Raw genomic sequence first — 14,505 nt, 5'->3', positions numbered from 1 at the left:
AGAGACCCCATAACCCCCCATAGAACCCAAGAGGGACCCCATAACCCCCCATAGCCCCCCATGGTGACCCCCATTGCTCATACCTGGGCCCGTTTGAGCCCCAGCGCCTCCTTGTCCTTGGCCGCCCGGTTCTCGGCCGCCGCCGCCGCCAGCTCCCGCAGCCGCCCCTGCACGTGCTCGCCCTGCGCCCGCAGGTCCTCGGCCGCCTGCGCCGCCTCCACCGCCTACGGGGGGACGTATGGGTCCCTATAGGGCTCTATGGGTCCCCATTGGGGTCTATGGGGTCCCTATTGGGGTCTATGGGGGTTATGAGTCCCCATTGGGTTCTATTGGGTCCCCATTGGGTTCTATGGGGGTTATGGGTCCCCATTGGGTTCTATTGGGTCCCCATTGGGTTCTATTGGGCTCTATGGGGGTTACGAGGTCCCCATTGGGTTCTATGGGGGTTATGGGGTCCCTATTGGGTTCTATGGGGGTTATGGGTCCCCATTGGGTTCTATTGGGCTCAATGGGGGTTACGAGGTCCACATTGGGTTCTATGGGGGTTATGGGGTCCCTATGGGGTCCCCATTGGGTTCTATGGGGGTTATGAGTCCCCATTGGGTTCTACTGGGTCCCCATTGGGTTCTACTGGGTCCCTATTGGGTTCTATGGGGGTTATGGGTCTCCATTGGGTTCTATTGGGCTCTATGGGGGTTACGAGGTCCCCATTGGGTTCTATGGGGGTTATGGGGTCCCTATGGGTTCCCTAATGGGCTCTATGGGGGTTATGGGTCCCCATTGGGTTCTATGGGGTTATGGGTCCCTATTGGGCTCTATGGGGTCCCTATTGGGCTCTATGAGGGTTCTGGGTCTCCATTGGGTTCTATGGGGGTTATGGGGTCCCTATGGGGTCCCTAATGGGCTCTATGGGGGTTATGGGTCCCCACTGGGTTCTATAGAGGATTATGAGTCCCCATTGGGTTCTATGGGGGTTATGGGTCCCCATTGGGTTCTACAGAGGATTATGAGTCCCTATTGGGTTCTACTGGGTCCCTATTGGGTTCTATGGGGGTTATGGGTCCCCACTGGGTTCTATAGTGTTATTGTTCTTGCCCTGCGCCCGCAGGTCCTCGGCCGCCTGCGCCGCCTCCACCGCCTACGGGGTGACGTATGGGTCCCTATAGGGCTCTATGGGTCCCCACTGGGGTCTACGGGGTCCCTATTGGCCTCTATGAGGGTTATGAGTCCCCATTGGGTTCTATTGGGTCCCCATTGGGTTCTATGGGGGTTATGAGTCCCCATTGGGTTCTATTGGGTCCCCATTGGGTTCTATTGGGTCCCCATTGGGTTCTATTGGGTCCCCATTGGGTTCTACGGGGGTTATGAGTCCCCATTGGGTTCTATTGGGTCCCCATTGGGTTCTATTGGGCTCTATGGGGGTTACGAGGTCCACATTGGGTTCTATGGGGGTTATGGGGTCCCTATGGGGTCCCTATTGGGTTCTATGGGGGTTATGGGTCCCCATTGGGTTCTATTGGGCTCTATGGGGGTTACGAGGTCCCCATTGGGTTCTATGGGGGTTATGGGGTCCCTATGGGGTCCCTATTGGGTGCTATGGGGGTTATGGGTCCCTATTGGGTTCTACTGGGTCCCTATTGGGTTCTATGGGGGTTATGGGTCCCTATTGGGTTCTATGGGGTCCCCATTGGGTTCTATGGGGGTTATGGGTCCCCATTGGGTTCTATTGGGCTCTATGGGGGTTACGAGGTCCACATTGGGTTCTATGGGGGTTATGGGGTCCCTATTGGGTTCTATGGGGGTTATGGGTCCCCATTGGGTTCTATTGGGCTCTATGGGGGTTACGAGGTCCCCATTGGGTTCTATGGGGGTTATGGGGTCCCTATGGGGTCCCTATTGGGTGCTATGGGGGTTATGGGTCCCTATTGGGTTCTACTGGGTCCCTATTGGGTTCTATGGGGGTTATGGGTCCCTATTGGGTTCTATGGGGTCCCCATTGGGTTCTATGGGGGTTATGGGTCCCCATTGGGTTCTATTGGGCTCTATGGGGGTTACGAGGTCCACATTGGGTTCTATGGGGGTTATGGGGTCCCTATGGGGTCCCCATTGGGTTCTATGGGGGTTATGAGTCCCTATTGGGTTCTATGGGGTCCCCATTGGGTTCTATGGGGGTTATGGGTCCCCATTGGGTTCTATTGGGTCCCCATTGGGTTCTATTGGGCTCTATGGGGGTTACGAGGTCCCTATTGGGTTCTATGGGGGTTATGGGGTCCCTATGGGTTCCCTAATGGGCTCTATGGGGGTTATGGGTCCCCATTGGGTTCTATGGGGTTATGGGTCCCTATTGGGCTCTATGGCGTCCCTATTGGCCTCTATGAGGGTTATGAGTCCCTATTGGGTTCTATGGGGTCCCCATTGGGTTCTATGGGGGTTATGGGTCCTCATTGGGTTCTATTGGGTCCCTATTGGGCTCTATGGGGGTTACGAGGTCCCCATTGGGTTCTATGGGGGTTATGGGGTCCCTATGGGGTCCTCATTGGGTTCTATGGGGGTTATGGGTCCCTATTGGGTTCTATGGGGGTTATGGGTCCCCATTGGGTTCTATGGGTCCCCATTGGGTTCTATGGGTCCCCATTGGGTTCTATGGGGGTTATGGGGTCCCCACTGGACTCTATGGGGGTTATGAGTCCCTATTGGGTTCTACTGAGTTCTATGGGGTCCCCATTGGGGTCTAAGGGGGTTATGGGTCCCTACTGGGTTATACGGCATCCCCCTTGGGTTCTATGGGGTCTATTGGCTTCTATTGAGTTCTATGGTGTCCCTACTGGCTTCTATGGGGTTATGGGTCCCCCCGAACGCCTGGGTCCCCTTCTAACCTTCCTCTTGTTGAGCTCCAGGGCCTGTGTCCGCAGCGCCAGCTCCTTCTCCACGGCCGCCAGGCTGCTCTGCAGCCCCCGCTCCTTCTCCTCCAGCTTCTGCACCACCAGCAGCTGCGCGTCCACCTGCCCGGGACACCCCCGGACGCCTGGGTCCCTTCCCGGACACCTGGGTCCCTTCCCGGACGCCTGGGTCCCTCCCGAAGTTCTGGGTCTCCTCCTGAACTCCTGGGTCCCTCCCAAAGTCCTGGGTCCCTCCTGGACTCCCAAGTCCCATATTGGCTCCTCCCGAACTCCTGGGTCCCCCCCCGAACTCCTGGGTCCCCTCCCGAACTCCTGGGTCCCCTGGGTCCCCTCCCGAACTCCTGGGTCCCTCCTATCCCTTGATGATCAAAACATCTCCATCATCTCCATGTTCTCCTGGTCACTTGGGTCCCTCCAACCCCAACCTCTTATGAATCCTCCCGAACGCCTGGGTCCCCCCCGAACTCCTGGGTCCCCTCCCGAACTCCTGTGTCCCCCCGAACTCCTGGGTCCCCTCCCGAACTCCTGGGTCCCCCCCGAACTCCTGGGTCCCCCCGAACTCCTGGGTCCCTCCTAACCCTCGATGATCAAAACATCTCCATCATCTCCATGTTCTCCTGGTCACTTGGGTCCCTCCAACCCCAACCTCTTATGAATCCTCCCGAACTCCTGGGTCCCCTCCCGAACTCCTGGGTCCCCTCCCGAACTCCTGGGTCCCCCCGAACTCCTGGGTCCCCCCCGAACTCCTGGGTCCCCTCCCGACCTCCTGGGTCCCCTCCCGAACTCCTGGGTCCCTCCTAACCCTTGATGATCAAAACATCTCCATCATCTCCATGTTCTCCTGGTCACTTGGGTCCCTCCAACCCCAACCTCTTATGAATCCTCCCGAACTCCTGGGTCCTCCCCGAACTCCTGGGTCCCCTCCCGAACTCCTGGGTCCCCTCCCGAACTCCTGGGTCCCCTCCCAAAATCCTGGGTCCCTCCCGAACTCCTGGGTCCCCTCCCGAACTCCTGGGTCCCCTCCCGAACTCCTGGGTCCCCCCGAACTCCTGGGTCCCCCCCGAACTCCTGGGTCCCCTCCCGAACTCCTGGGTCCCTCCTAACCCTCGATGATCAAAACATCTCCATCATCTCCATGTTCTCCTGGTCACTTTGGTCCCTCCAACCCCAACCTCTTACGAATCCTCCCGAACTCCTGGGTCCCCCCCGAACTCCTGGGTCCCCCCCGAACTCCTGGGTCCCCTCACCTGTGCCTTGAGCGCCAGGACCTGCTCGGCCAGCTCGTCCTTCTCCTCGCGCAGCAGCTTGTGGATCTGATTGGCTTTGATGCGCTCCGACATGAGCTTGAAGTTGGCGTCGTCCTTCTCGCGCAGCTGCTGCAGCAGCCGCAGGTTCTGCTCCTGCATGTCCTCGAACGCCTGGCCCGTCACGTCCATCTCCGACAGCAGCGCCTCCTCCTCCTGCAAGGCCACGCCCACCCGTGACATCAGCAGGGGCAGGGACCAATCAGGGATGAGCTATGGACCCCCACCATGGAGTTATGGAACCATCATGGATTGATGATGGACTATGGAACCATCATGGTCTATGGACCCATCATGGTCTATGGACCCATCATGGTCTATGGACCCACCATGGACCTATGGACCCATCATGGACCTATGGACCCATCATGGTCTATGGACCCACCATGGACCTATGGACCCATCATGGACCAATTATGGACCTAAAGAGTCATCATGGACCCACCATGGAGCCACCATGGAGTTATGGACCCATCATGGATTGATGATGGACTATGGAACCATCATGGTCTATGGACCCACCATGGACCTATGGACCCACCATGGACCTATGGACCCATCATGGACCTATGGACCCATCATGGACCAATTATGGACCTAAAGAGTCATCATGGACCCACCATGGAGCCACCATGGAGTTATGGACCCATCATGGATTGATGATGGACTATGGAACCATCATGGTCTATGGACCCATCATGGTCTATGGACCCACCATGGACCTATGGACCCATCATGGTCTATGGACCCATCATGGACCAATTATGGACCTAAAGAGTCATCATGGACCCACCATGGAGCCACCATGGAGTTATGGACCCATCATGGATTGATGATGGACTATGGAACCATCATGGTCTATGGACCCATCATGGACCTATGGACCCATCATGGTCTATGGAACCATCATGGTCTATGGACCCACCATGGACCTATGGACCCATCATGGTCTATGGACCCATCAAGGACCAATTATGGACCTAAAGAGTCATCATGGACCCACCATGGAGCCACCATGGAGTTATGGACCCATCATGGATTGATGATGGACTATGGAACCATCATGGTCTACGGACCCATCATGGACCTATGGACCCATCATGGTCTATGGACCCATCATGGTCTATGGACCCATCATGGTCTATGGACCCATCATGGACCTATGGACCCATCATGGTCTATGGACCCATCATGGTCTATGGACCCATCATGGTCTATGGACCCATCATGGACCAATTATGGACCTAAAGAGTCATCATGGACCCACCATGGAGCCACCATGGAGTTATGGACCCATCATGGATTGATGATGGACTATGGAACCATCATGGTCTATGGACCCACCATGGACCTATGGACCCATCATGGACCTATGGACCCATCATGGTCTATGGACCCATCATGGACCTATGGACCCATCATGGTCTATGGACCCACCATGGACCTATGGACCCATCATGGTCTATGGACCCACCAAGGACCTATGGACCCATCATGGTCTATGGACCCATCATGGACCTATGGACCCATCATGGTCTATGGACCCATCATGGACCTATGGACCCATCATGGTCTATGGACCCATCATGGACCAATTATGGACCTAAAGAGTCATCATGGACCCACCATGGAGCCACCATGGAGTTATGGACCCATCATGGATTGATGATGGACTATGGAACCATCATGGTCTATAGACCCACCATGGACCTATGGACCCATCATGGTCTATGGACCCATCATGGACCTATGGACCCATCATGGACCTATGGACCCATCATGGACCTATGGACCCATCATGGTCTATGGACCCACCATGGACCTATGGACCCATCATGGTCTATGGACCCATCATGGACCTATGGACCCATCATGGTCTATGGACCCATCATGGACCTATGGACCCATCATGGACCTATGGACCCATCATGGTCTATGGACCCATCATGGTCTATGGACCCATCATGGACCAATTATGGACCTAAAGAGTCATCATGGACCCACCATGGAGCCACCATGGAGTTATGGACCCATCATGGATTGATGATGGACTATGGAACCATCATGGTCTATGGACCCACCATGGACCTATGGACCCATCATGGACCTATGGACCCATCATGGTCTATGGACCCATCATGGACCTATGGACCCATCATGGTCTATGGACCCATCATGGACCTATGGACCCATCATGGTCTATGGACCCACCATGGACCTATGGACCCATCATGGTCTACGGACCCATCATGGACCAATTATGGACCTAAAGAGTCATCATGGACCCACCATGGAGCCACCATGGAGTTATGGACCCATCATGGATTGATGATGGACTATGGGTCTATGGTCCATCATGGTCTATGGACCCATCATGGACCTATGGACCCATCATGGTCTATGGACCCACCATGGACCTATGGACCCATCATGGTCTATGGACCCATCATGGACCTATGGACCCATCATGGTCTGTGGACCCATCATGGACCTATGGACCCATCATGGTCTATGGACCCATCATGGACCTATGGACCCATCATGGACCTATGGACCCACCATGGACCTATGGACCCATCATGGACCTATGGACCCACCATGGACCTATGGACCCATCATGGTCTATGGACCCACCATGGACCTATGGACCCATCATGGTCTACGGACCCATCATGGACCAATTATGGACCTAAAGAGTCATCATGGACCCACCATGGAGCCACCATGGAGTTATGGACCCATCATGGATTGATGATGGACTATGGACCCATCATGGTCTATGGACCCACCATGGACCTATGGACCCATCATGGTCTATGGACCCATCATGGACCTATGGACCCATCATGGACCTATGGACCCACCATGGACCTATGGACCCATCATGGTCTATGGAGCCACCATGGACCTATGGACCCATCATGGTCTATGGACCCACCATGGACCTATGGACCCATCATGGTCTATGGACCCACCATGGACCTATGGACCCATCATGGTCTATGGACCCACCATGGACCTATGGACCCATCATGGTGTATGGACCCACCATGGACCTATGGACCCATCAGGGTCTATGGACCCATCATGGACCTATGGACCCATCATGGACCAATTATGGACCTAAAGAGCCATCATGGTCTATGGACCCATCATGGACCAATTATGGACCTAAAGAGCCATCATGGACCCATCATGGTCTATGGACCCATCGTGGACCAATTATGGACCTAAAGAGTCATCATGGACCCATCATGGTCTAATTATGGACTTATGGACCAATTATGGACCTATAGACCCATCATGAACCCATCATGGACCAATTATGGACCTAAAAAGCCATCATGGTCTATGGACCCATCATGGACCAATTATGGACCTAAAGAGCCATCATGGTCTATGGACCCATCATAGTCTAATTATGGACCTATAGACTCATCATGGCCCCATCATTGACCTATAGACCCATCATGGACTGTGGACCCATCATGGTCTAATTATGGATCTATAGACTCATCATGGACCAATTACGGACCTATAGACCCATCATGGACCCATCATGGTCTATGGACCCATCATGGACCAATTATGGACCTAAAGAGCCATCATGGACCCATCATGGTCTAATTATGGACTTATGGACCCATCATGGACCTATAGACCCTTCATGGACCCATCATGGTCTATGGACCCATCATGGACCGATTATGGACCTATAGACCCATCATGGCCCCATCAATGACCTATAGACCCAGCATGGTCTAGTTATGGACCTATAGACCCATCATGGACCTACAGACCCATCATTGACCCACTATGGACCCATCATGGTCTATGGACCCATCAGGGTCTAATTATGGACCTACAGACCCATCATGGACCCATCATGGACCAATTATGGACCTATAGACCCATCATGGACCAATTATGGACCTATAGACCCATCATGGACCCATCATGGTCTATGGACTCATCATGGTCTATGGACCCATCATGGTCTAATTATGGACCTATGGACCCATCATGGTCTATGGACCCATCATGGACCAATTATGGACCTACAGACCCATCATGGACTAATTATGGACTAATTATGGGCCTAGAGACCCATCATGGACTAATGATGGACCTATGGACCCATCACGGACTAATCATGGTCTATGGACTCATCATGGTCTATGGACCCATCATGGTCTAATTATGGACCTACGGACCCATCATGGTCTATGGACCCATCATGGACCAATTATGGACCTACAGACCCATCATGGACTAATTATGGACCAATTATGGGCCTAGAGACCCATCATGGACTAATTATGGACCTATGGACCCATCACGGACTAATCATGGTCTATGGACTCATCATGGTCTAATTATGGACCTATGGACCCATCATGGTCTATGGACCCATCATGGACCAATTATGGACCTATAGACCCATCATGGACCCATCATGGTCTATGGACTCATCATGGACTAATCATGGTCTATGGACTCATCATGGTCTATGGACCCATCATGGTCTAATTATGGACCTACAGACCCATCATGGACTAATTATGGACTAATTATGGGCCTAGAGACCCATCATGGACTAATTATGGACCTATGGACCCATCACGGACTAATCATGGTCTATGGACTCATCATGGTCTATGGACTCATCATGGTCTAATTATGGACCTATGGACCCATCATGGTCTATGGACCCATCATGGACCAATTATGGACCTACAGAGCCATCATGGACTAATTATGGACTAATTATGGGCCTAGAGACCCATCATGGACTAATTATGGACCTATGGACCCATCACGGACTAATTACAGACTAATCATGACCTAATCATGGTCTATAGACCCATCACAACCTACGGACCCACCATAGCCCAACCGCAGCCTCACAGCCCCCTCACCGACCTAATGACGCAACTAATTAGCAACTAATTAAGCACCTGCTTGGTGGCCGCCAGCTTGCGCTGCAGGTGCTCGATCTGCTCCTCGGCCAATCGCAGCCTGCGCAGCGCCTCCTCGTCCGCCAGCTTCTTGCTCTCGCGCCGCTCGCGCTCCTCCAGCTCCCGCGCGCGCGCCCGCAGCTCCTCCAGCTGCCCGGTAATGAGAGGCATTAATTAGCGGCGTCGTTAGGGGGGATAACGAGGCGACGCGGTTACGAGATGGGGTTACGCGCAACTTGTGCTCCTCCGGTTCTGTTGGCCGCAGCTCCTCCAAACATGGATGTAACGACATGGTTAATGAGATCTATTAATTATGGGGGGTAATTAAGCGAGATAATGAGGCTAGAGAATGATAGGAGTTAATTAATGGGGTAATTAGGGGGGATAATGATGTGATGTGGTTATGAGATGGGGTTACGAGCAACTTGTGCTCCTCCAGCTCCATTGCCCACAGCTCCTCCAAATATGGACGTAACGACATGGTTAATGAGATCTATTAATTATGGGGGGTAATTAAGCGAGATAATGAGGCTAGAGAATCATAGGAGTTAATTAATGGGGTAATTAGAGAAGATAATGATGTGATGCGGTTACGAGATGGGGTTACGCGCAACTCGTGCTCCTCCGGCTCCGTTGGCCGCAGCTCCTCCAAATATGGATGTAACGACATGGTTAATGAGATCTATTAATTATGGGGGGTAATTAAGTGAGGTAATGAGGCTAGAGAATCATAGGAGTTAATTAATGGGGTAATTAGGGGGGATAACGAGGCGACGCGGTTACGAGATGGGGTTATGCGCAACTTGTGCTCCTCCGGCTCCACTGCCCACAGCTCTTCCAAATATGGATGTAATGACATGGTTAATGAGATCTATTAATTATGGGGGGTAATTAAGTGAAGTAACGAGGCTAGAGAATCATAGGAGTTAATTAATGGGGTAATTAGGGAAGATAATGATGGGATACGGTTACGAGATGGGGTTACGCGCAACTCGTGCTCCTCCAGCTCCGTTGGCCGCAGCTCTTCCAAATATGGATGTAACGACATGGTTAATGAGATCTATTAATTATGGGGGGTAATTAAGTGAGATAATGAGGCTAGAGAATGATAGGAGTTAATTAATGGGGTAATTAGGGGGGATAATGATGTGATGTGGTTATGAGATGGGGTTACGCGCAACTTGTGCTCCTCCGGCTCCATTGCCCACAGCTCTTCCAAATATGGATGTAACGACATGGTTAATGAGATCTATTAATTATGGGGGGTAATTAAGCGAGATAATGAGGCTAGAGAATCATAGGAGTTAATTAATGGGGTAATTAGAGAAGATAATGATGTGATGCGGTTACGAGATGGGGTTACGCGCAACTCGTGCTCCTCCGGTTCTGTTGGCTGCAGCTCCTCCAAATATGGATGTAACGACATGGTTAATGAGATCTATTAATTATGGGGGGTAATTAAGTGAGGTAATGAGGCTAGAGAATCATAGGAGTTAATTAATGGGGGTAATTAGGGAAGATAATGATGTGATGCGGTTACGAGATGGGGTTACGCGCAACTCGTGCTCCTCCACCTCCGTTGCCCACAGCTCTTCCAAATATGGATGTAACGACATGGTTAATGAGATCTATTAATTATGGGGGGTAATTAAGTGAGATAATGAAGCTAGAGAATCATAGGAGTTAATTAATGGGGTAATTAGGGGGGATAACGAGGTGACGCGGTTATGAGATGGGGTTACGCGCAACTCGTGCTCCTCCGGCTCCATTGCCCACAGCTCCTCCAAATATGGACATAATGACATGGTTAATGAGATCTATTAATTATGGGGGGTAATTAAGTGAGATAACGAGGCTAGAGAATCATAGGAGTTAATTAATGGGGTAATTAGGGGGGATAACGAGGCGACGCGGTTACAAGATGGGGTTACACGCAACTCGTGCTCCTCCGGCTCCGTTGGCCGCAGCTCCTCCAAATATGGACATAACGACATGGTTAATGAGATCTATTAATTATGGGGGGTAATTAAGTGAAGTAACGAGGCTAGAGAATCATAGGAGTTAATTAATGGGGTAATTAGGGGGGATAACGAGGCGACGCGGTTACGAGATGGGGTTACGCGCAACTCGTGCTCCTCCAGCTCCGTTGGCCGCAGCTCCTCCAAATATGGATGTAATGACATGGTTAATGAGATCTATTAATTATGGGGGGTAATTAAGTGAGGTAATGAGGCTAGAGAATCATAGGAGTTAATTAATGGGGTAATTAGGGAAGATAATGATGTGATGCGGTTACGAGATGGGGTTACGCGCAACTTGTGCTCCTCCGGTTCTGTTGGCCGCAGCTCTTCCAAATATGGATGTAACGACATGGTTAATGAGATCTATTAATTATGGGGGGTAATTAAGCGAGATAATGAGGCTAGAGAATCATACGAGTTAATTAGGGGGGGTAATTATGTGAGATAATCAGAAAATGGTGGGAAAAAAGGGCGGGAAAAGGCGGTGAGAGACGCCAGTGTGAGGTAATAGAGAAAAGGGCGGGAAAAAAGGGCGGGAAGAAAAGGGCGGGAAGAAGTGGTGAGAGACAACAGTGAGGCTACGGAAAAGGCGGGAAAAAAGAGTGGGAAGAAAAGGGCGGGAAGAAAAGGGCGGGAAGAAGTGGTGAGAGACACCAGTGTGAGGTAATAGAGAAAAGGGCGGGAAAAAAGGGCGGGAAAAGGTGGTGAGAGACAACAGTGAGGCTAAGAAAAGGCGGGAAAAAAGGGCGGGAAGAAAAGGGCGGGAAGAAAAGGGGGGGAAGAAAAGGGGGGGAAGAAAAGGGCGGGAAGAAGTGGTGAGAGACACCAGTGTGAGGTAACAGAGAAAAGGGCGGGAAAAAAGGGCGGGAAAAGGTGGTGAGAGACAACAGTGAGGCTACAGAAAAGGCGGGAAAAAAGGGCGGGAAGAAAAGGGCGGGAAGAAAAGGGCGGGAAGAAGTGGTGAGAGACAACTGAGGCTACGGAAAAGGCGGGAAGAAAAGGGCGGGAAGAAAAGGGCGGGAAGAAAAGGGCGGGAAGAAAAGTGGTGAGAGACAACAGTGAGGCTACAGAAAAGGCGGGAAAAAAGGGTGGGAAGAAAAGGGCGGGAAGAAAAGGGCGGGAAGAAAAGGGCGGGAAACCACTGGTGAGAGACTCCAGCGTGAGCCAAACCGCCCCCCCACCCCGAAAAAAGGCGGGAAAAAAGGGCGGGAAAACGCCGCTGCGCCCTCCCAGCCAAACCGGCGCCCCATGAGGGCCTAATTAGCGCCTCGTTAGCGCCTAATTAGCGCTTGCTGACCTCGGCCTTGCTCTTCCTCTCGGCCGCCATGAGCTGCACCTTGTCCCTCTGCTCTTTGGGCGCCGATTTGTACATGTCCAGCAGCAGCTTCATCTCCTTCTGGCTCTCCTGGGCTTTCCTGGCGTTAATTAACTAATTAGCTAATTAACGACACCAATCCATGCCTATAATTCCCATATTTCACCATATAATTCGCATATATTTGCATATTGTTTGGATAACAAGCGCTTCTTGGCCTCTCAGGATGTTGCTCAGCGCCACCATGGGGTTTAATTACGCTGCTCATCCCGTTAATTAACCACATATTAATCACCCCCCGCTAATTAACTCCGCACTCCTTATTGCCCCGAAAAGCCTTTAATTAGTCCAATCCCCTTTAATTGCCCGTAAAACCCATTAAGTGCCCAAACCCCCTTTAATTAACCCCACCAACCCTAATTGCCCCAATACCCCTTAATTGCCCACGACGTCTAATTGTCGTAATTAACGCCTTAATTGCCCCACTATCCCTTAATTGCCCCGCCAATGTATCCTAATTAAGCCCCTTAATTGCCCCAAACCCCCTTAGTTGCCCCAACTGCGGTAATTAACCCCCTTAACTACCCCAATGCCCCTTAATTTCCCACGACCTCTTCTAATTGTCATAATTAACCCCTTAATTACCCCAATGTCCCTTAATTGCCCCACCAATGTCTCCTAATTATCCTAATTACCCCCTAAATCGACCCAATGTCCATTAATTGCCCCAATCCCCATTAATTGCCCCCAATCCCCCTTAATTGTACTAATTGCCCTCCTTAATTACCCCAATGCCCCTTAATTGCCCACGACCTCTTCTAATTGTCATAATTAACCCCTTAATTACCCCAATGCCCATTAGTTACCCCAAATCTCCCTTCACTGCCCTTAATTGCCCCCAACCCCCTTAATTACATCCCAAATCGCCCCTAATTGTCCTAATTAACCCCCAATTCACCCCAATAACCCCCCAGGGACCCCAATATCCCCCCAATTCACCCCAATAACCCCCCATGGACCCCCAATAACCCCCCAATTCACCCCAATAACCCCCCAGGGACCCCCAATAACCCCCCAATTCACCCCAATAACCCCCCATGGACCCCCCAATTCACCCCAATAACCCCCCATGGACCCCCAATAACCCCCCAATTCACCCCAATAACCCCCCAGGGACCCCCAATAACCCAATTCACCTCAATAACCCCCCAGTAACCCCCAATTCACTCCCAATAACCCCCCATGGACCCCCAATAACCCCCCAATTCACCCCAATATCCCCCCAATTACCCCCCATGGACCCCCCAATAACCCCCCAATTCACCCCAATAACCCCCCAGGGACCCCCAATAACCCCAATAACCACCCAATAACCCCCCCAGGGACCCCCAATAACCCAATTCACCCCAATAAACCCCCCAATTCACCCCAATAACCCCCAATATCCCCCCAGGGACCCCCCAATTCACCCCAATAACCCCCCATGGACCCCCCAATTCACCCCAATAACCCCCCAATAACCCCCAATAACCCCCCAAGGACCCCCAATTCACCCCAATAACCCCCCAGGAACCCCCAATTCACCCCAATATCCCCCCAATAACCCCCCAATTCACCCCAATAACCCCCCAGGGACCCCCAATAACCCCCCAATTCACCCCAATAACCCCCCAGGGACCCCCAATAACCCCCCAATTCATCCCCAATAACCCCCCAATTCATCCCCAATAACCCCCCATGGACCCCCAATAACCCCCCAATTCACCCCAATAACCCCCCAGGGACCCCCAATAACCCCCCAATTCACCCCAATAACCCCCCAGGGACCCCCAATAACCCAATTCACCCCAATAACCCCCCATGGACCCCCAATAACCCCCCAATTCACCCCAATAACCCCCCAGGGACCCCCCAATAACCCTCCAATTCACCCCAATATCCCCCCAATATCCTCCCAATTCACCCCAATAACCCCCCAGGGACCCCCAATAACCCAATTCACCCCAA

General features: G+C 52.1%; 1 protein-coding gene across 1 annotated transcript in view; it reads right to left on the bottom strand.

Annotated features, from left to right (window-relative positions):
* Nucleotides 1-14,505, bottom strand: part of RNF40 (ring finger protein 40) — a 75,510-nt gene that overhangs the window by 7,980 nt on the left and 53,025 nt on the right. The window contains exons 16-20 of the mRNA XM_065044264.1: nt 12,481-12,598; nt 9,163-9,312; nt 4,148-4,360; nt 2,877-3,002; nt 84-224 (exon numbers count right to left, since the gene is read on the bottom strand). Of these exons, the coding sequence (XP_064900336.1) occupies nt 84-224; nt 2,877-3,002; nt 4,148-4,360; nt 9,163-9,312; nt 12,481-12,598 (748 nt within the window). The remainder of the gene's footprint in view (nt 1-83; nt 225-2,876; nt 3,003-4,147; nt 4,361-9,162; nt 9,313-12,480; nt 12,599-14,505) is intronic.

This window comes from Columba livia, chromosome 35, assembly GCF_036013475.1.
Source record: "Columba livia isolate bColLiv1 breed racing homer chromosome 35, bColLiv1.pat.W.v2, whole genome shotgun sequence".
Taxonomy (NCBI): domain Eukaryota; kingdom Metazoa; phylum Chordata; class Aves; order Columbiformes; family Columbidae; genus Columba; species Columba livia.
The sequence above is the reverse complement of the archived record's forward strand: the minus strand, read 5'-3'. Positions and strand labels throughout refer to the sequence as shown.